Genomic DNA, 22,242 nt, shown 5'->3' with positions numbered 1-22,242 from the left:
CAGTGCATAATGTAATAACGGCTCAAATTGTTGTTTTTATTACATTATGAGCTAATTATTACATTATGAGCTTTTATTACTGTAAATGTATTACATTATGAGCCGTTATTACATTATGAGTTGTGCCGTTATTACATTATGAGTTGCTACAGCAACTCATAATGTAATAACGGCTCATAATGTAATAAACTAAATGTAATTAAAGCTCATAATGTAATAAACTAAATGTAATAAAAGCTCATAATGTAATAAACTAAATGTAATAAAAGCTCATAATGTAATAATCAGCTCATAATGTAATAAAATCATGAGCCCATAATGTAATAATGTGTTACATTAAGAACCTTGCGTAGCCACTCATAATGTAATAACACTGCATAATGTAACTAGAAAAAGTGCTCCTCGGAGCACAGGTCTCCGCCAGGTCAGGTAGGTTATTGTGGCCTCCTGGTGGCGCTATAATAGGCCAATGTGAAAAGGGTGCCATTTCTTCTTAGGCCTTTCAATTGGACACTGCATTCATGATTTGAGGCATTTTGTTCCAAAAATGTGTTTTGCTAAATTAGACCTGCTGGTGGCGCTATAACAGGCCAATGTGAAAAGGGTGGCATTTCTTCCTCGGCCTAGTGGGAAGGTGTGCGCAAAATTTCACGGCAATCGCACGCTCCGTTGATGATTTGAGGCATTTTGTTCAAAACGAACCAATGCCTTTCGGCCTGGCGGAGACAATAACGGCTCAAATTGTTGTTTCCTGGCAAGTATGATGGTCAGTATCATGGTCGGTATAATGTCAGTATCATGTACGTATCATGGTCAGTATCATGGTCTGTAGAATGTCAGTATCATGGTCAGTATCATGTCAGTATCATGTCAGTATCATGGTCAGTATCATGGTCAGTATCATGTCAATATCATGACAGTATTATGGTCAGTTTAATGTCAGTATCATGGTCAGTATCATGGTCAGTTTAATGTCAGTATCATGGTCAGTATCATGGTTAGTATCATGGCCAGTTTAATGTCAGTATCATGGTCAGTATCATGTCAATATAATGTCAGTATCATATAAGTATCATGGTTAGTATCATGTCAGTATCATGGTCAGTATCATGGTCAGTTTAATGTCAGTATCATGGTCAGTATCATGGTCGGTATCATGGCCAGTATCATGGTTAATTATGGTCAGTATCATATCAATATCATGGTCAGTATCATGGTGACCATGAAAGTGACCATGATACTGACCATGGTACTGACCATGATACAGATCATGATACTGATACTGACCATGATACTGACCATGATACTGACCATGGTACTGACCATGATACTGACATGATACTGACCATGATACTGATACTGACCATGGTACTGGCCATGGTACTGATATTGACCATGATACTAACCATGATACCGACCATGATACCGATACTGACATGATACTGACCATGATACTGATACTGACCATGGTACTGATACTGACCATGATACTGACCATGATACTGACCAGATACTGACCATGATACTGACCATGATACTGACCATGATACTGATACTGACCATGATACTGACCATGATACCGATACTGACCATGATACTGACCATGGTACTGACCATGATACTGATACTGACCATGATACTGACCATGGTACTGACCATGATACTGACCATGGTACTGACCATGATACAGACCATGATACTGATACTGACCATGATACTGACCATGGTACTGACCATGATACAGACCATGATACTGATACTGACCATGATACTGACCATGATACTGACCTTGGTACTGACCATGATACTGACCATGATACTGATACTGACCATGGTACTGACCATGATACAGACCATGATACTGATACTGATACTGACCATGGTACTGACCATGATACTGACCATGATACTGATACTGACCATGGTACTGACCATGATACTGACCATGATACTGACCATGGTACTGACCATGGTACTGACCATGATACTGACTATGGTACTGACCATGGTACTGATAATGATTATTATGATGTAACACTTTACTTTTCTCAACAATATGAGACATTATTACATTATGAACTTTTATTACATTATAAGCGGCTACGTGAGATTTATAATGTTACACATTATTACATTATTACATTATAGAAAAATCTGTTATTACGTTATGCGCTCATTTTTTTATTACATTATGAGCTGATTATTACATTATGAGTTTTTATTACATTTAAATTATTACATTATGAACCGTTATTACATTATGAGCCGTTATTACATTATGAGTTGCTACAGACCTTTTTACCAAATTGGTCTAATATTGTGTAAGAAAGAGGCAAACGTTGTGAAAATAGCTGATCTACAAGCTCACAACGCCTCGTAGTGCGAGGCGTTGTGAGCTTGTAGTTTGCCTATTTTAGTTCGTCTATTTTTGTTTGCTTGTAGTTTGCCTATTTTCACAAAATGAGTTAAAATAAATGCCTAATGCCTACAACTCCAAGTGCTTGTCAGGGTGGGGGGGTCCCCAGTTCATATATGATTATTTTGGGGGGTTGCGGCACTGAAAAGTTTGGGAACACTTGATCTAGAACAGTGGTTCTCAAAGTGGGGTCCAGGGACCCTCAGGGTTCCTTGAGGAGGTTCCAAATGATGGACCCTTACTTACCCTTACGTAACTCTGAGAGCGTACGGAGGACCTTGAAATTAAAAAGTTTGAGAACCACTGGTCTAGAACAGTGGGGAGGTTCTTCCCTCCCCCAAAAATAATCATATTTGAACTGGGGACCCCCCACCCTGACAAGCAGTTGAGGCATTATGTTTAGTTTGACTCGGTTCCACAGAGAAATGTTGTGAAAATAGCTGATCTACAGCTAAGGTAAAATTTGACAATTTGGCCAATGTTTGACCATTTTTATAGTATAGTTTGGGGAACCACTGGTATAGAACACGCTCTGTGCGTGTCTGTCTGTGTGTCCAGAGCTATACAGCAATCTTGCAAACCTCTGGACCGGCCAGTTGGCCACTGAAGTACCTCTACTAAATTGCTTTTCCACGTTTAGCTTTGATTTCATAATGGAAGGTCAATGGGGCTGTGATCGGGCTGAAACGTCGGCCCAAAATGTGGAGTCATATGTCATAGATATGTCATACATAGACGACTTGGTGTTGCACATGATTGACGTCACAGACCGGCCACAAATCATGAAGGCCGAGGTCCTGAGTTCCACAACATGAATCATGATTTAATTTGTTCCAACCACTTTAAACATCCCTATCTTGGGCAGAAAATTGCTAAATATAAAATACAGTATAAGCTCACAACATGTTACAACTGCTATTTTTTAAATGGGGCTTAACCCTGTAAGACCGGGAACGCATCTGTGTCATTTTAAGATTTCTTTGGCTATTCAGGGAAATTTTGTAACTCAAATCTTTGCTTCTGGGGGTCCCTGGAACAAAATGTTTTGAGATGGGGGTCCGCGGCCAAATACATTTAATTTTGGGGGTCTTTGACATGAAAAAAGTTTGAGAACCACTGATTATAGCAACATATGTTTTTTCAAAAAACTGTTGACATGAAGTCATTTGTAGAATCCCCAGAAGCAAAGATTTGAGTTACAAATGGTCGCTTTAAATATACACAGTGTATTCAAAGATTTGCAAAAAAAATCACGATTCTTAAAAAATTGCAGATCTTTTACGAGCTTGTAGATCTGCTATTTTTGAATAGCCAAAGAAATCTAAAAATGACACAGATTCTTTCCCGGTCTTAAAGGGTTAAAGTGTTTTTATTTTTTTAAAGAGAGAAAAGAAGCGTGTTCCACTTTGGTGCTTGTTGTGTTTTTGAGAGAGAGATTGAATTGAAAGAAGATGAAAGAGAAATTATGGAGGAGGGTTTAGTCAAGGAGCTCTGGTGGGATTTGATCACATGCCAGCTACGTGCCGCATGTGAACACACACACACACACACACACACACACACACACACACACACACACACACACACACACACACACACACACACACACACACACACACACACACACACACACACACACACACACACACACACACACACACACACACACACACACACACACACACATACACACACACATACACACAGCAGTGTTGCCATCTCTGCTTATTATTATGAGCAACATTGGACTTGTTTTTCTGTATAGTCACTTGTAAATATTGATTGGGCTTGTTTCTAAAGTGTAGTTGCTTATTTGGGCTTGCTTCCTAATGTTGTTTTTTCATGTCAAGGACCCTTGTATATGTATTTGGCCACGGACCCCCATCGAAAAATAGTTTGTGCCAACCTGTCAGGGACCCCCATACAAGATTTCTGTTGTTTCAAAAACTATTCAAAATATGTAATTCTTTCCCCCAATATTCTTTTGAAAATATTTTCAAATAGCTGGTGTGAAGTGGTAAAACATAGCCCAGTCACCTCTTTTGGGCTTGTTTTCATAGACCTGGCCGCTTGTTTTTCTTGCAAAATCTGGCAACACTGACACATAGGCCCTAACAGTGCAGGAAGAAGTAGGCCGATTTCAATGCCAAAACAAAAAAAGATTTTTTTTTACATAAATCTTCTTCTGGGGGTCCCTGGCACAAAACATTTTCATATGGGGGTCCGTGGCCAAATACATTAAAAAGTTTGAGAACCTGTGCTTTTGTAAATGTACTTCTAGTTACTTTCCACCACTGGGCCCTATAACCACTCAGCCACTGACAGGGAGTGAACAGGAACGTTTCTATTCATTGTGTGATGGAATGTGACAAACAATTACTCACAATTATTCAATTAAAGTGCGTCGAATTCTTGGACTCAACTCAATCAGGGTTCGGCGATATGAACAGAATTTTCCCCCTACGGACAATAGATGGTGTTTCATTTAGTTTAGTTTAACCCATTCAGACCGGGAACGCATCTGTGTCATTTTAAGATTTCTTTGGCTATTCAAAAATAGCAGATATACAGGCTCTGTGCCGCGCTATGAGCTTGTAGATCTGCTATTTTTTTGAAAAATCGTGAAAATGTGTGCAAATCTTTGAATATATATTTTTTAAAGCAATCATTTCTAACTCAAATCTTTGCTTCTGTGGATTCTATAATGTCTTCTAAATCCTAACAGTTTAAAAAAAAAAACGTATGTTGCTATAATATCAGTGGTTCTCAAACTTTTTTCCATGTCAAGGACCCCCGAAATTATATGTATTTCCCCCCCATCCCAAAATATGTTCCAGGGACCCCCCAGAAGCAAAGATTTGAGTTAAGATCTGTTAGATCTACAAGCTCATAACCTGTGAGCTTGTATATCTGTTATTTTTGAATAGCCAAAGAAATAAAAAAATGACACACAGATGCGTTCCCGGTCTTAACACATCCACCGCCAGAGGTTAATCTCATAATGTACTCACCAGTGCCAAGGTGTTTTTGTTGTTTTTTTGTTTTTTTCATGTCGCCATAGATCTTGTTAAAATCCTTAAGATTGAGCCGTGAACGGTCTGTTTACATCCGCGAGATCTCCCTGTATCTCCCAGTGAAGACCGCATGTCAAACGGACTTCCATGACTGTAGTTAGAGCGGATTACGTTAAACAGTGAAATGCGAGGAGAAAAAACTACAGGAAGAGAATTGAGTTTCAGTTTCGTCTGTAGAATGGGAGCGGGCGTGATCGTCGAAACCGGATCCCAAATAATTCTATTTCCTGTCATCAAACCGGAAACGGAAGTGGATCAAAAAAATTCCGAAAGTGCACCCGGACCGCGCATGCGCGAAAAGACCGCAGCCCGTAGGACTACGGGCTCGGCGCTTAACCGTTGGATTTAACGGCCCGTAGAACTACGGGCCCGGCGGTAAATGTGTTAATGGGTTAATTTCATTTCGCACACAATGATCGAAAAGAGATTGTCAAGAGGCAAGGCGGCACTTGTGTACATGATTGGATTCAGTCGAGGTTAGGGATCCACAACAAATCAATGCATAATGTTGTCAGCTCTGGGGGAAAGAAATGCTGTTTATTGTGGAAAATGGGGTGATAATAGTCTGCCTGAATTTAATAGAATATTCTGTTTTCCAAACTCTTAATTTGATTTTTGAACGCATGCTGCAGCACACCACCAGACAGCATTAGTTATGGAAAAGACGACAGGCAAGTGACAATTTAATGACTTTTAAGACCTTTGTAATACCTGAAATGAAATGAAATGAAAAAAGACCATTACTGCATCAAAGGTTATCAACAAGCTGTTCTATAAAAACTGGTCAAACAGTGGCCAAATTGTCATAGCTGATCTACAAGCTCACGGATCTTGTAGATTGGCTATTTTCACATTATTTATCTGTGGAACCGAGTCAAACTAAATGCAATCAAGGAACCCATCGGCAAAAACAAAAAAATTGAATTTGTCTTGAGAGATTAAACTAAATGTATTGCCTGGACACACAGACATGTATTGACTCCTACATTGTCAGGGTGGGGGGGTCCCCAGTTCAAATATGATTGTTTTGGGGGGTCGCTGCCTGAAAAGCTTGAGAACCACTGGGCTAGAACGTCAGCAAAACTAGTGAGAGGTGGGTGGCTGGATAGATGGATGGATAGATAGATTCATATCATACATAGAAACACACTGTAGATAGATACATAGATAGATGTATTTATTTATTCATTTTTTCTGTCCTTCCCATTTGACCCCCCTGGCAGCCCGCCTGGGGGCCTCGGCTGCCACTAAAGGTTACTCCGCACCAAACAGACTCGTCCAGACTATTGCAGACTACTCCAGACTGCAACAGACTGGTATTCGGTTGGCAAAAGTTACCATTTAAGTCTGTCAGCCGACTGGCCATTCATGTGCTAATTTGACTTTTAGCGTGCCAGCGTTGCCAGGTCTGCTTATTATAAGCGACTTTGGGCTTGTTTCCCTGCAAAGCCACTTAGGGATGTTCCCAGCGTTTTTTCTTCACTGACGTGCAGTGGTGTAAGTAACTAGTACATTTACTCAAGTACTGTACTTAAGTACAATTTTGAGGTACTTTTACTTTACTGGAGTATTTCCAATTGTCTATACTTGTACTCCACAACAATTATTTGAAATGTTTAGTTACTAGTTACTTTGCAGATATAAATCATTATGAAACATACATTAACCACTTTAGCCCTATTTTATACCTATAAGCTATTTGAAAATAGCAGATCTACAAGCTCACAACGTGTTGCGATGCACGCGTTCTGAGCTTGTAGATCTGCTATTTTCAAACATTTTTGTACTTTTACTTTTGGTACTTTAAGTACATTTTTATACCAATACTTTAGTACTTTTACTCAAGTAAATGTTGAATTCTGGACTTTTACTTGTAACAGACTCAGAGTACATCTATTGCATTCAAGCCTGGAATTTCGTCATTTTAGGGGCAAGGCCACTTGGCCTTTGGTGTTGTAATTTTTTGGAGGGCACAAAGGCCCTGCCCGGTCTTCCTGCCAGGGCAGGAAGGCCATCCAAAAAAATAATAATGATTTTTAAGTCCAAAAATGATTTTTAAGTCCACGGAAATAATGCATTTAACTTGAAGGTTAAGGATCATTGTATTTTAATATATTATAAGAATAGTATAACTATCTGTGAAATATAACCCATTTATTTTACAAAATAATGTGTTGGCAAATGACCAATATTTAGTTATATAGGTCTCAATATGTCACATTCAGCCCTGGACTTCACTGACTGAAGTAGGGGTCACATTAATCACATTAGATTCACAGAATGTATTTTACCCACAAGTTATTTTCATTCAAATGAAATGTGAATGAACTTGCACTAATAATGACTTTAGTTGATTTTTCACTCTTTAAAATATAGTATTTCTTAATTATTAATAATTACAGCTTGTAGATTGGCTATTTTCACGATTTTAAATTGTTTTTAAATAATAATAAAAAAGGAACATACAAGATTTCCACCCGACAGCCATAATATAATAGCCAATATATGGTTCTGTATCAGTATATGAGTCCGTTTTTGCGGATTTCATTCTAATTGGCTACTATGCCTGCATATGAATTTCATGAGCCTGGGTAGGTCACCCTGGCTTGGAGATATGCCCTGTAGCGCACACTCCGCCAGTGGTGTAAAGTAACTAAGTACATTTACTCAAGTACTGTACTTAAGTACACTTTTGAGGATTTTTTACTTTACTGGAGTATTTCTAATTTTCAGTACTTTTACTTCTACTCCATACATCTCTGAGGAAAATATTCTACTTTTACTCCACTACAATTATTTGAAAACTTTAGTTATTAGTTACTTTGCAGATATAAATTATTACATTATAAAACATACAGTAACCACTTTAGCTCTATTTTATACCTAGGCTATTTGAAAATAGCCGATCTACAAGCTCACAACGCGTCGCGAAGCGACGCGTTGTGAGCTTGTAGATCTGCTATTTTCAAACATTTGAGTACTTTTACTTTTGGTACTTTAAGTACATTTTGATACCAATACTTTTGTACTTTCACTCAAGTACATTTTTAATTCGGGACTTTTACTTGTAACGGAGTACTTCTACATTGCAGTATTGATACTTTTACTTAAGTAAAACATTTGAGTACTTTTTCCACCACTGCGCTCCACACAGCAGCAGCAGGTGAAAGCAATTCACTTAAACGAGGGTTGTGTTGCGCACCAAAACTGCGCAAAACTAGGTCAAATCAATCAATCTCTCTCTCTCTCTCTGGGAGCAACAACGAGAAACATTGAATGTAGGTTTTCATAGACATGGTCGCTTGTTTCTCTCACATAATCTGGCAACACGGACAGCCCTTTGTTGTCACTGCCACTGCTCTGCCAGTCGGCTAAAAAGCTGAACATGTTCGGTCGGCTCTGGGTCGGCCGAAAAGGTCCCGACGGACCCCTAACCGACTGGCCGACGGACCCCTAACCGACTGGCCGACGCTTCCCGAAGCCAAATCGGCCCAAAGTTGGGCCGATTTGGATTGGTCTGGAGCCAGCTTTAGTAAAGCAGCTGTTTTCCAGTGTGTCACCTCTCTCTGTGTCCCAGCTCTCTGCTTACTATGGAGACAGCATGGGTTGACTGGGAGGTCACTGACGTCACTTGCGCTCATCAGTGTGTTTGCTAGATACTCACCCGCCCACAACCACCACAAGGTGAAAACTATAAATATAGTAGTTGTACCTGAATCTGCACGACAAGCCACATTCTCAACTCACATGAGAGAAAGAATTTGGGAAGTTATGCAAATTTGACGTACTATAATCTCCCAAAGTTGATAAATATTAAAGCAGAAGTGTGTGGGTGTGGGGTAAGGTTTATTTATTTATTTTTTCCATCTAAGAGAATTTGCCCCCTGGGTGTATTTTGATCTCTCCTTGCAAAGTATAATCTCCTGTATACACCGTTACACACGCACACCCTTAATTATTCAACAAGAAGTAACTGATATACAAAAAATCTATTATGACTGTGGTGACAGTAACACGGTGGTCACTTTGTGCCATACTGCGAGCTTGTACATCTGCTATGAGAATTTTGGAAAAATATTGAAAATGTTTGGATTTTAAAAAATACATTTCTTCTCTACTGGGGGGGGGGGGGGGGTCTGCAACCAAGTACATCAATTTTGAGGGTCCTTGACACGAAAAAGTACAATAGATGTCGGTTGACGGTATATATTGTGTTTCTGTGTTTCAGCTGTCCGTTCCTGGCGTCGAACCTGAGCCCGGTCATCCCGGTGATCGGTGGGGGGCTGTTCCTGTTTGTGCTGGGCATGCTGTTCAGGGCCAGCTTCACGGACCCCGGGGTCCTGCCCAGAGCCACGGCCGACGAGGCCGCCGACCTGGAGAGACAGATCGGTGAGTAGACCATTAGAACTGGGTTAGTATGTCCATATTAAATCCATGTCGGGATTTCGGACTAGATACTTGTCTGGTAATTTGGATATCGTCGCTTTAAAACAGCGGACAAAACAGCGCAGAGAGTTTTAATGGCTGCCGTTCGTTTTTGCTCGGCTGCACTCGGCTTCATTCGGTGTTCACTCGGGTTCCACCTGATTGGCCAACGTTCGCTGTCAATCACAGAACAATGAGCGAGGACGCTGATAGGCTAGTCCATTTTGTGGACGACGCAGAAACGCCCAGATAAGCTCTCAGGCCAGGCCCAATTCCTGAAATCAAATGCGAATGAGATTTCCGGAAGAGGCGGGTTTACCAGGCTAACGTACTGTACCACATGGGCTCTAATGCCTGTGTCACTCCCCTCCTCTCCGTGTTTCTTGTCAATCTCCACTTTATATCTATAAAACATTTAGAAAAGCACAAAAATCCAATAGAAATACCTTTATTATGTGTTTAAAAGAAAATAGCTCTTAATAGCCAGGGGATATGAAGCATGTCACAGCTGATTGCCATCTTGACTTTGTCGCTGATTTCTGCTTGTTTTCGTTGGCCTTGAGATAACGTTGTTATGAAAGTGATTTAATTTATGAAGCTGATTTAAGGCCGTTTGCGAGCATGTGTGTGTGTGTGTGTGTGTGTGTGTGTGATGTCCCTGTAGGAACTCAGTCTCTGTCTGTGTCCTTGACAACAGAGTCTTGAGGGTCAGTCTGACAATAACTGTATATCCCAAAATAGGGATGCCACAATAATCAAAATTTTGTATATACACGTTTTTGTATTCTTTCTTTCCTTCTAAATGCCCGCCCTTTGAAAACCACTGTGTCACGGGGTTAGTCTCGGGACTTGAACTCGCGACTGCAGCTACATTAGAGCCTATGTCTGGTATGTGCCGCTAGGGCAGTGTCGCCCCGATTCAAAGTCATTCTGTCTCAGGGTCAATCTGTCTCATGGTCAGTCTGTCTCTGGGTCAGTCTGTCTCATGGTCAGTCTGTCTCGGGGTCAGTCTGTCTCATGGTCAGTCTGTCTCTGGGTCAGTCTGTCTCATGGTCAGTCTGTCTCGGGGTCAGTCTGTCTCAGGGTCAGTCTGTCTCAGGGTCAGTCTGTCTCTGGGTCAGTCTGTCTCAGGGTCAGTCTGTCTCAGGGTCAGTCTGTCTCTGGGTCAGTCTGTCTCATGGTCAGTCTGTCTCTCTCTGGGTCAGTCTGTCTCTGGGTCAGTCTGTCTCAGGGTCAGTCTGTCTCAAGGTCAGTCTGTCTCTGACTCTGGGTCAGTCTGTCTCAGGGTCAGTCTGTCTCAGGGTCAGTCTGTCTCAGGGTCAGTCTGTCTCAGGGTCAGTCTGTCTCAGGGTCAGTCTGTCTCAGGGTCAGTCTGTCTCAGGGTCAGTCTGTCTCAGGGTCAGTCTGTCTCAGGGTCAGTCTGTCTCTGGGTCAGTCTGTCTCTGGGTCAGTCTGTCTCTGGGTCAGTCTGTCTCTGGGTCAGTCTGTCTCAGGGTCAGTCTGTCTCAGGGTCAGTCTGTCTCAGGGTCAGTCTGTCTCTGGGTCAGTCTGTCTCAGGGTCAGTCTGTCTCGGGGTCAGTCTGTCTCAGGGTCAAGTCTGTCAGAACTGATCAGATTAGATAAGAGGGTCTTTGTTGCTCCCTCCTTCAGACTCCGGCTCAGTGCCAACACTAATGACTTCTACACACTCAGCTCTGTGGAGGCACAGCCAAGCTTTCATGTCTATTTTTAGGACAGAGTTTGTTGTTTGTTGTTTTGTACCCTGTGACTCTTGAAAGGATGCAATTATCAGTGTGTGTGTGTGTGTGTGTGTGTGTGTGTGTGTGTGTGTGTGTGTGTGTGTGTGTGTGTGGTGTGCGTGTGTTTACTTACTCACTGGTGTTTCAACGTTAATGTTGATTCAGTTCGTGTTATTAGAATCAAGAGTCAACTCCGGTGGCACAGTGCTTAAGTGCCTGCCCACCACCGCGGAGGTTGTGGCTTCAAATCCACCGTGGTGCATCCGACTTTGTCGAGCGTCTACACAAACGCAATTGGCCCGTGTTCGGGGGAGGGAAGCGGGAGGCGGGGAAGGTGATATTTGTCATTGCACGTAGGAGTAGGACAAAGGCTCTACGTCCTCCCGGTGGGGGCTCCTCACTGGCAGGTGAGTCAGTAGGAGACAACAGCAGTGACGACACAGAAATGTGTGTGGGGAGGAATCAATTAGCATAACGACTAAATTGGGGAGAAAAATGTGTTTAAAAAAAAAAAGAGTCCCACATATTTTTCCCGTCTACACCAAATGTCTTCAGTGAAAATAGCCAATCAACATGCTCACAAGCTTGTAGATGAGCTATTTTCGTCCCTAGAATATGGACGCTAGCTAGGGTTAATAATGTGTTGTGATCAGAGCATGTGAGCGGAGCGGGGGGAAATGCCGCTCGTCGCTCCAGGGGGATGTTGTCACGCTCGCTATCCGCTCATGTTGACCCCCCCCCTGCTCAAACATGCGGCTTGGAGCGGAAGACGGTCCTGCACCCGAAAGCCGCTCGGACCCATTTTAAAACCAGCTACACGCTCAAGTCAAAATCCCGCCGCTCCGCTCCTCACTCCGCTCACGTGCTCTGGTTGTGATGAAAACATTTGTGAGATAACTTTTATGAGATTCCACTCTCTCACCCAGGATGGGGGATTTTACTGAGTGCAATCACGAAACAAGTGAGATCAACCACAACACAAACGATCAATAGTAAACGGATAATATTCCTGTGATGCTAGAATCGTCATACAACCGGTGGTGGAAACTCAAGTACTGTACTACTTACTCAAGTAAGATTTTGAATACAGGAATGTGTGTATACAGCATACAGTGATACAACACAGAGGATTTTACGGTGGTAGATTGGGGTCCCAGACAGGGTTGCCAGATCTGCTTATTATAAATTCCCTGCAAGATTTTATTTGAAAATAGCCGATCTACAAGTGAGCTTGTAAATCTGCTATTTTCAAATAGCTGATGTATATGTTAAAGTGCTCATGTGGCCCATAGTCGCTTCTTTTGGGCTGGTTTTCCTAGACCTGGTTGCTTGTTTCTCTCACAGAATCTGGCAACACTGGTCCCAGAGATTAACAAAAATGGTATGAAATGGGGGTCTGTGGGCTGAGACAACTGAGGGTCGTTGAAATACAAAAGGTTTAGAATGCACTGTTCTTGACGGCTAGCTTCCCACAGAGACACGATTTGTAAAAACAGAAATCATAGAGCGTTTCAAAGTCATATTGCCGAGGGGATGAAGGATTTAGAACGGCGATTGGTTTTACAAGCAGGTAAAAGTTAACGACGCCCCCGATGGCTTCTAGAGAAAATCCTCTCGTTAAAACGCATCCAGCAGAAGACAAAATGCTCTCAGCTTTCTGGAGGCTTTGTCTTGTTACAGAAATAACACACAGGGTCTGTTTGCTTCACTCAGATAACCTTAGAACAGATTTTTTTTTTTTACAATGCTGTTCAGGCTCTTTCTGTCTTTCACTGTGAGTCTGTGAAACCAGCAAACAGAATCTCTGAACACTCTCAATCAGGGTTTGATTAGTAAAAAAAAAAAAGGGAGGGTGGCGTTTTCTTATTTCAATATATTGTTTGTCATATGACGTAGCGAACATGGGCCAAACAGGACGTAATATTTCCCAATCAATCATTCTTGTGACTATGAAATATCAAAATGTTATTCAAAATTACGTCACTTTAATGGTAACATTCTTTTTCGGAAACCAGAAGTAAATATCCCATTTGTATTTATACTAAATATATATACTACTAAACGGAGGATAATTGACTAAAACAACTTCTCATCGAAAATGGTAAAGAAATAAAGCACAGTGATTCTAAATAACACTGCATTCAGTAGTACATCAGAGTTTGATGTCAGGCATTTGCTGTCATCAAGGCCGTGACTTGGGGTCTCCGCACGCTTCAACTCAACCCTAACTTGAGCTAGGATTAAGTTGAGACATCCGGCTTCTAATCAACATATTTCTTTATTCTTTGTCATATGACAAATAGCCAAACTAACTGATCTACAGGCTCACAACAACGCATTGTGACACATTGTTGTGACGCCAGGGTTAATGTGGTTAACATTCATCATTATTAAATAGTTAAATTGTGATATTAATATTATCAAGCACATATCATATCAAATATCAAAACATAATCAGACGGTCTACATTTCCCCAAAGGAAAAGCATGCATTTAATTCCATCTGCAGGGTTAAAACATATCCCCACCGCCACCGGCCATATTCAAACTGAATGACCAAAGTCTCTCTCCTATATGATGTCATCCTCTCAGCCTTACTTTCCTCCTGTGTCTAAAATAAAGGCAGGCCACCCACATATCGTTGCTGTCGGTCAGAAACCTCCTATCTTTATTTTCCGACTTTTTATGTATTTTTTGTAAATTAACGTCCTACTTCATCATACTACAGCGTCACACAGAAGCATCAAAAGTAGCAGATCTACAAGCTCGGAACGCGGCGCGAAGCGGCGCGTTCCGAGCTTGTAGATCTGCTACTTTTGTCATTTCTTCCTGAAAAGTAACAGTTTTGGACGTATGAGGTTTCCACAATTCCACCCGACAGCGATGATATGTGCATAGTCCCAAAACAGACCAACAATCAATCAGGAAATGACCAAATGTGGGCATTATTCTATTTCTGTCAGATTTATGGAGCAGACATGTCCCTGTTTGTGTTCAGGAGAGAGAGACTAGAGTTATTTTTTTACTGTCTCTGATTGTTTGTTTACTCTCTGACGCACATTATCTAGAAATAACATGGCTCGTTTCCTGTGCCAATGGGTTCGGACCAGTGTTGCCAAGTCTGCCTAATACAAGCGACTTGTTTTTCTGTAAAGTTGCTTCTAAATATTCGTAATTAATTGCGGGTTGTGTTTTTTTTTTGGGGCTCGTTTCCTAATGATTCCTAATGTTTAAACCAGTGTTTCTCAAACATTTTCATGTCAAGGGCCCCCAAATTAATATGTATTTGTCTGCCCCCATCTGAAAATATTTTGTGCCAGGGAGCCCCATACAAGATTTGTGTATTTAAAATGTTTCAAAAATATCAAAACATTTCCACATTTTCTGTACGATTTTTTTGAAAATAGCCGAAAGCTCACAACGCGTCGCATTGCGATGCGTTGTGAGCTTGTAGATCGAGCTATTTTCAAATAGCTGATGTACAGTATATAGGTTTAAAGTACTCATGTGGCCTATAGTTGCTTCTTTTGGGCTTGTTTTCATAGACCTGGTTGCTTGTTTCTCTCGCAAAACCTGGCAACGCTGGTTGGGGATGCACGGCGACAGCACCAGACGAGACACATGACTCTGCTCTAAGTTAAAGGAGCTGAAAAGAAAAGAATGCCTGTGACGATGAGTCCTGTTTTTAGCCCCGTCTCTAAACAGATTAATAACCAAGCCTCTGGGCCGTTTCAGTGGACCTGAGGGGTCAACGCCTTGGTCCAGTCTTCTGGATAAATCATGAGTCTAAATTAGAATCCCCCGCATCCCCCCAACACACACACACACACACACACACACACACACACACACACACACACACACACACACACACACACACACACACACACACACACACACACACACACACACACACACACACACGCTAAAAATTGTTTTAGCATACCCTGCCTTAACCACATGAACCCTAGCATCCCCATGGGCATGTCATCATAACAGACAAACATTTGGCAAAAGATTTATGAACATTTGACGAAAACAGCCACATTTAGAGGCTTGCAACGCAGCGGTATTATCATTAATATTGTCTGTTTATATTTTGTTGTTTTGTCTTTGCGGAACATGTCCCGCCAACATGTCACTGCTTGTACTTGTAGAGGCAGCTTCATGGGCTTGCCTGACCCAAGGGTTCCCAAACCTTTCAGGCTGCCCCCCCCCCCCCCAAATAATCACATTTATATAGTACCTTTTATTAGAAGGATAAACCCCTTGAGATGCACCATGTCATTTTAGAGGGGGTCCGTAGCACAAATGAACAGGACATACAATATACAAACAATACAACAAGTACATTCATGCAGACAGACAAGACAAGAGCTCTCGAACTCTTGAACCGGGGACCCCCCAAACTAATCACATTTGAACCGGGGACCCCCCAAACTAATCACATTTGAACCGGGGACCCCCCAAAATAATAATATTTGAACTGGGGACACCCAAAAATAATCACATTTGAACTGGGGACCCCCCACCCTGACAAGCACTTTTGGAATTGTAGGAGTTGAGGCATTACATTTAGTTTGACTCGGTTCCACAGATAAACATTGTTTAGCCCAACTACAAGCCCACAACACCTCGCACTGCGAGGCGTTGTTAGCTTGTAGATAGGCTATTTTCACAATGTTTGCCTCTACAGATACCCTGTATACACTTATACTGAATGTTGTAAGCTAATAATCTGGGGAGGAACCCCCCAAAATAATTTGGGGACCCCCCTGGGGATCCCGAACTCCAGTTTGGGAACCACTGGCCAAACCAAAGAAAGTTCACAGAGGACAAACGTGTGGCCTCAGAACTCAGCTGCAGTTCTGATTGAATGCCAAGTCCCGCCCCACTCCTGCCTAGCAACACCACGGCTCACTGAAGCATTGTACAGACAGAGCCATTGAAATAGAAAGAGTTGTGCCGTTCACTCCCATCGAGCCACAAACGTAGTGCTTTTCGACCCTTCGTTAACGCAACTCTTCTATCTCAATGGCTCTGGAATTGTATACATCGCTGCTGTTTATTTTCATCTATTTGCAATGTGCTTTGACATGTTTATTTGTCTCTGAGATTTTGTCATTTCTGGCGACAGGCAGTGCACAAAGTGTGTGCTAGCTCTTCTCTCTCCATTAGTTAATTGCCATCTGGTTGTGTTTGTTGTTGTATTTATGTGTGTAATGACAGTGCTTACAGTAGACTGTTGTTTATTTTCGGACCGTGGCGCTGGTGTGGAAGAGCAATGAGGGACAATACAGATGGCGTGTACTGTAGGGAGGGTGATTATCTAACACACTGTTTCCCAAACAGTGGGTCGTGACCCATATGTGGGTCGCGGAACCATTTTCGTGGGTCGCGAGTAATTATCCCCTTTTTTTCTTTTTTTCCTACATTTTAAAAATAGTTGTTTTTTATTTCAATATATATATATTTTTCATCAATTACATAAAAAAAAAAAATCATCAATAAATAAATAAAAAACTTTTAAGAAGTAGTGGAAATAATAAATAACGATACGAGTTTCACCCACTTTTTTACTTCTGTAAACCTGTGATGTGACAATAAAACGTATTCTGATTCTGAGATTCTTTGTTTGGAGAGCCAGAACATCTCAGAGGTGCAAGAACAGCCCATCAAAGTTCTGATAGGCACTGCCAAAGTTCTGAATGACGTCATTTTGTTCTTGCTGTCTGAACAAACTTCGGATGCTGGCTGGAGTATGTAGGCCGCTTAAAGGCCTTTGCTGACATTTTTTCGCACGAAAGAAACGCACAATATAATTTTTTTAAAGAACACATGGTTCTCTATGACCTCATGCACGCCGGCTCCGAATTTGCCGTGCGGCAAGTGGCTGCGGCGGTGCGTTTCTTTTTTTTTTTCAATCGAACGCAGTTCGATTTGTGCGTCTTTTCGCATGCGGTTAAAACTGCTGGTTAAATTGTACCCTGTCTGCAATGGCCTTTAGAGTGAGACAAATATTCTCTTGATTCTTGATGCAGCCAAACAACTTATGAACAGAACTGTGTAAAATTCACCCCATCTCTCTTTTCACTTATTCTGTGGGGGTCTCCGTAGAGAATGGTGGTGTCGGGCGGGGGGGGGGGGATAAAGGGAATGTTTTTAATCCTTCCTTTGGGACATCATCAGCATTCAAGGAAGGAATGACCTTCTTTTCATGAGCTCCCTTTTCCTTATCTTTACTTTTCATTTTTATCAAATTTTCAACACTACAACAGAGACGATTCAACTGCACACAGTCTGATAGGATTCTCTACATTCACCACTTAGATCCTTAGATCTTAATACTGTCCAGCAACAACAATATTCGCTACACTGACAGTGTAGTAGTCTTCACTCACCACTTTTACTGTCTTTTTACAGTAAATGCACTTAATTTCTACACCGCAATCTCTTCTTCAGCTTGGATACCAGCTAAGTCATCATTCAGTCTCTCAATCCAGCTGCTAAATCCTGTTACTTGTAGATTGATAACGGAGTATAATTCAGTAATCTAGTTTAACTCGATTCTAACCCTGATCCAATCAGGAAGGACGGTCCTCTAAGACAGTGGTCCCAGACCTTTTCCCCCTGCAGCCCCCCTCCCCCCTTCTTACCAGTGTTGCCATGTCCGCTTATTATAAGCGACCTTGGGCTTGTTTTTCTGTGAAGTTGCTTGTAAATATTGGTAGTTGCTGTCTTTTTTTTGGGCTTGTTTCTAAAGTTTAGTTGTTTATTTGGTTTCCTAATGTTGTTTAAACTAGTGGTTCTTAAACATTTTCATGGCAAGGACTCCCAGATTAATATGTATTTGAAATAAATGCAAAACAACACAAAGTTCTTCCCAAATGGGGTATTGTTCCATAAATCAATGCTCTTCAGTAGTAATCACCACAGGGAGTAGTATAATCACCTAAGGAGAGAGAGCGCACAGTCCATTATAGAGTGTTCACTTCAAACTAGAATATTCAGTCAATAGTGGAGGGTTTAGTTTACCGCACGACTGTGCTTCCATCGCTGAGGAAATTGTGCCTCTGGCTGTGAGGAGGTGAGCTTCGATGGTTGATTGATTTAGAAAGATAGACCATTCCAGTTGGAGCCACTGGAGGCGAAATGGTTACACAAATCCTACAAATGGTCTCCTAAGCAGATCTCGCGAACGCCTGATGTTTACTGGTGAGAGAGTGTTGCTGGGACAGAGAAAGTAGATGTTCTCCTCATTTGTCTCTCTGAAAAAAGCCATTTTAGTATGAATATCTTGGGAAGATTGTGTGGCTTGTGACGATTGGGTCCAATATTTAGTTCAGTCACCATGATGGGTCTAATGAATGATTCAGAAGCTGTGTTCACGTTCTCTCTTCCATTGGAAATAATAGACTCCGACTTCCGATCTCCTAAAAAGGCAGCCACCCGCGTGACGCTAGTATGATCAAGTACGGCGTTAATTTATGAAATAAACACAAAAAGTTAAAAATAATATTGAGATAACAGGTTTCTGCTCGATAGCAATGAAATAAAAAGATAGGCAATTCAACATAAAAAATTATTAAATGAGTGACTTGCCTTTGTTGAACCAGTTTGTTGTGATCAGTTCTGTCAGTCTCCACTCCAGGGAGTTCAGCTGAAGAGGCTTAATAGCAAAGCTTCAGCGTTGGCGGACAAGATGCTTCATGACACACAGAGTCAATTCACAGCGTGGTGGTTTATTGACTCAGATTCACAGAAGATCAGTCCATCAGAACAAAGAAAGATAATACGGGGGGAGGGGGGGTTGACGGCTAGTAGACGGTTTGATATATGGTACATGTTCCACCTGTCTGTTTGTATTCTAGCCAACACGCACATCTCTGTTGATGTCCTACAGATAGGGTTAGATATGGTGGGTCTTGTCAGACTGAGTTAAGTACATGTGTTCCTTGTGGAAAATGTTGACTGTCTGGTATATTTTATATTTATGTTGGGTGAAAAGTGTTTTGTAACTACATTAACCCATTTAGACCCAACTCTAAAAACGCCTTCTATATCCTAAGCAAAGCTTGTAGATCTGCTAATGTCACTGATTTTGAAAATTGATAAAAAGAAATTGATCTATTAAATTGATTAGTTTGATTAACTGATGTACCCCTAGTCCTCTGTCTTCCTGTAGACACAGAACTGTCTGTCTGCCTGTCTGTCTGTCTTGCTGTAGATACAGCAGTGTTCATTTTGACATTTTTTTATTTATTTAGTTTTAGTCATAGTCTTTTGCATAAAATTCAATTTAGTTTTATTCATATTTTAGTAATCTGAAATATTTTAGTTTGCTAAATATAAGATTTTAGTCGACTGCCTGATTTACACTTAGCTGCTTTCCGAAAATAGCCTGTGAGCTTGTAGATCGGCAATTTTCGGAGCGTGACACCCACACGCAACCAAACATAAAATGACTCTCCACTAGTCCCTCCCTAACATTTTCGTCTAGTTTTTCTTTGTTGACAGAATTGTCACTATATTTTTGTCATAGTTTTAGTCATCGTAGCTTAGTTTTTATTTAGTTTTCGTCAGTGAAAAAAGGTAGTCGACCAAACATTTTCATCATAGTTTTATTCGACGAAATTAACACTGAGACACAGATAACTGTCTGTCTGTCTGTCTCTCTGCAGACACAGCTAACTGTCTGTCTGCCTGTGTGTGTGTCTTGCTCTACTAGACACAGCTAACTGCTCCAGTGGTCCAGGCTACAGACCCCCTCCCAGGACCAGAGAGGTGCTGATCAACGGACAGACGGTCAAACTGAAGTACTGTTTCACCTGTAAGATCTTCCGTCCGCCACGGGCCTCTCACTGCAGCCTCTGTGACAACTGTGTCGGTGAGTCTTTGTCACTGTGTTCTTAATGTCACATTACTACAGCCATTTGTATCTAAAGCTGCAATCCGTAGCATTCATGTCCTCCCTAGGCCTGTCACAATTATTACATAATCGCCTAAGCACAATTATTTGAGATTCGCAATTAACTTTGCATAATCGTTTCCATTCTATATTAACCCATTAAGACCTGACGCCGATTCTACAAATGCCTTCTAAATCCTAACAGTTTTCTGAAAAACGTAGGTTGCTATATATCGTTGCTGACGGTCAGAAACCGTACCTCCTTATTTTAACTTTTTGTGTTAATGTCCTACTTGATCATACTACAGCGTCACATAAAAGCTTCAAATTCAAAAGCATCAAAATAGCAGATCCACAAGCTCAAAACGCGTCGCTTCATCTTTTCAATACAGAGTATAGGACACTCAACAGGCTCAGGTGACTGATAATGTGGCTAAAATAAATAGACTTTGGGAGGATAGTTGGAGCTAGAGTTGCTGATTTTAGTCTTGTATTGATACAAGATATACATCACAGTTTGTTACATAATAAGCTGCATCGTTATGGTTTGGAAACGTCTGCTGTGGCATGGGCTTCAAGTTGCTTGTCTAGTAGGATACAAAGAGTGTTCTTTTAGTGGGAGCAACATCTAAGAGAGTTATTATGCCTATTTATTACCTAATTATGCTTGTCGCGTCAGTGTAATAGCCACGAGGGTCCACTGAAAGTCCACTTGTTGACAACAATATGGTTTCTGCAGACACGCATGCGTTCCACAAATTCGAGCGTGCAAGACAAACTTGATCTCTTCCGACAGTAACAACAGCACTTTATTTGCTATATTTTATTTACACTGGGGTTCTTTTTATAGGCTTTTAACAAGGCTTTTCATAAAGATGCGAGTACTAGTGACGGATCGCCTCACACAACCTCTCCTCAAAATTGAGCGTCCATGTTTCTGTTGTAGCGCGTGCCGTCAGTCAGCGTACACAGCATGAAGTCATAAAACGGTACGGGTAGTGTTGCCAGATTCTTTTAGAGAAATAAGCAACCAGTTCAATGAAAACAACCCCAAAAGAAGCGACTAACACATGAGCTGTAAACCTATATACATCGGCTATTTGAAAATAGCCGATCTACATCGCAATGCGACGCGTTGTGAGCCTGTAGATCTGCTCATTTCAAAGAATTTGTGAGGAAAAAAAGTGCAAAATGTGGAATACTTTTGATTTTCTTTAACAACACGAATCTGGTACAAATTATAATTTCAGATGGGGGTCTGTGGACAAATACACATTAATTTGGGGGTCCTTGACATGAAAATGTTTGAGAACCACAGGTTTAAACAACATTAGGAAACAAGCCCAAATAAGCAACTACACTTTCGAAACAAGACCCAAAAAACATCAACCCGCAACTACCAATATTCACAAGCGACTTTACAGACAAACAAGCCCAAAGTCGCTTATAATAAGCAGTCATGGCAACACTGGATATGGGTGTCTGGGCGTTACATCACATGACATGGAGCTGATGACCAAGTTTACGTCATGTGACGCTATAGCGTACTCTCGCGGCTTCATGGACGCGGAGAAGTATAATATGGCCTTTGAAGATCAGAGGAGGAGGCCTGGATATTATTAAAAGACTTAAATCATTCTTAACATCAAGATCTGTTATGTCAGTTATTCATGCTCTGGTG

At 41.3% G+C, this 22,242-nt stretch overlaps 1 protein-coding gene across 1 annotated transcript in view; it reads left to right on the top strand.

Annotated features, from left to right (window-relative positions):
• LOC308103458 (palmitoyltransferase ZDHHC14-like) overlaps positions 1-22,242 on the top strand; it is a 46,700-nt gene that overhangs the window by 11,830 nt on the left and 12,628 nt on the right. Inside the window, exons 2-3 of the mRNA XM_080453428.1 lie at positions 9,719-9,879; positions 20,382-20,540. Of these exons, the coding sequence (XP_080309554.1) occupies positions 9,719-9,879; positions 20,382-20,540 (320 nt within the window). The remainder of the gene's footprint in view (positions 1-9,718; positions 9,880-20,381; positions 20,541-22,242) is intronic.

Source organism: Gymnoscopelus braueri (genome assembly GCF_963280865.1).
Source record: "Gymnoscopelus braueri genome assembly, chromosome: 16".
In the NCBI taxonomy this organism is placed as follows: Eukaryota; Metazoa; Chordata; class Actinopteri; order Myctophiformes; family Myctophidae; genus Gymnoscopelus; species Gymnoscopelus braueri.
This window is presented reverse-complemented; position numbering and strand designations above follow the sequence as displayed.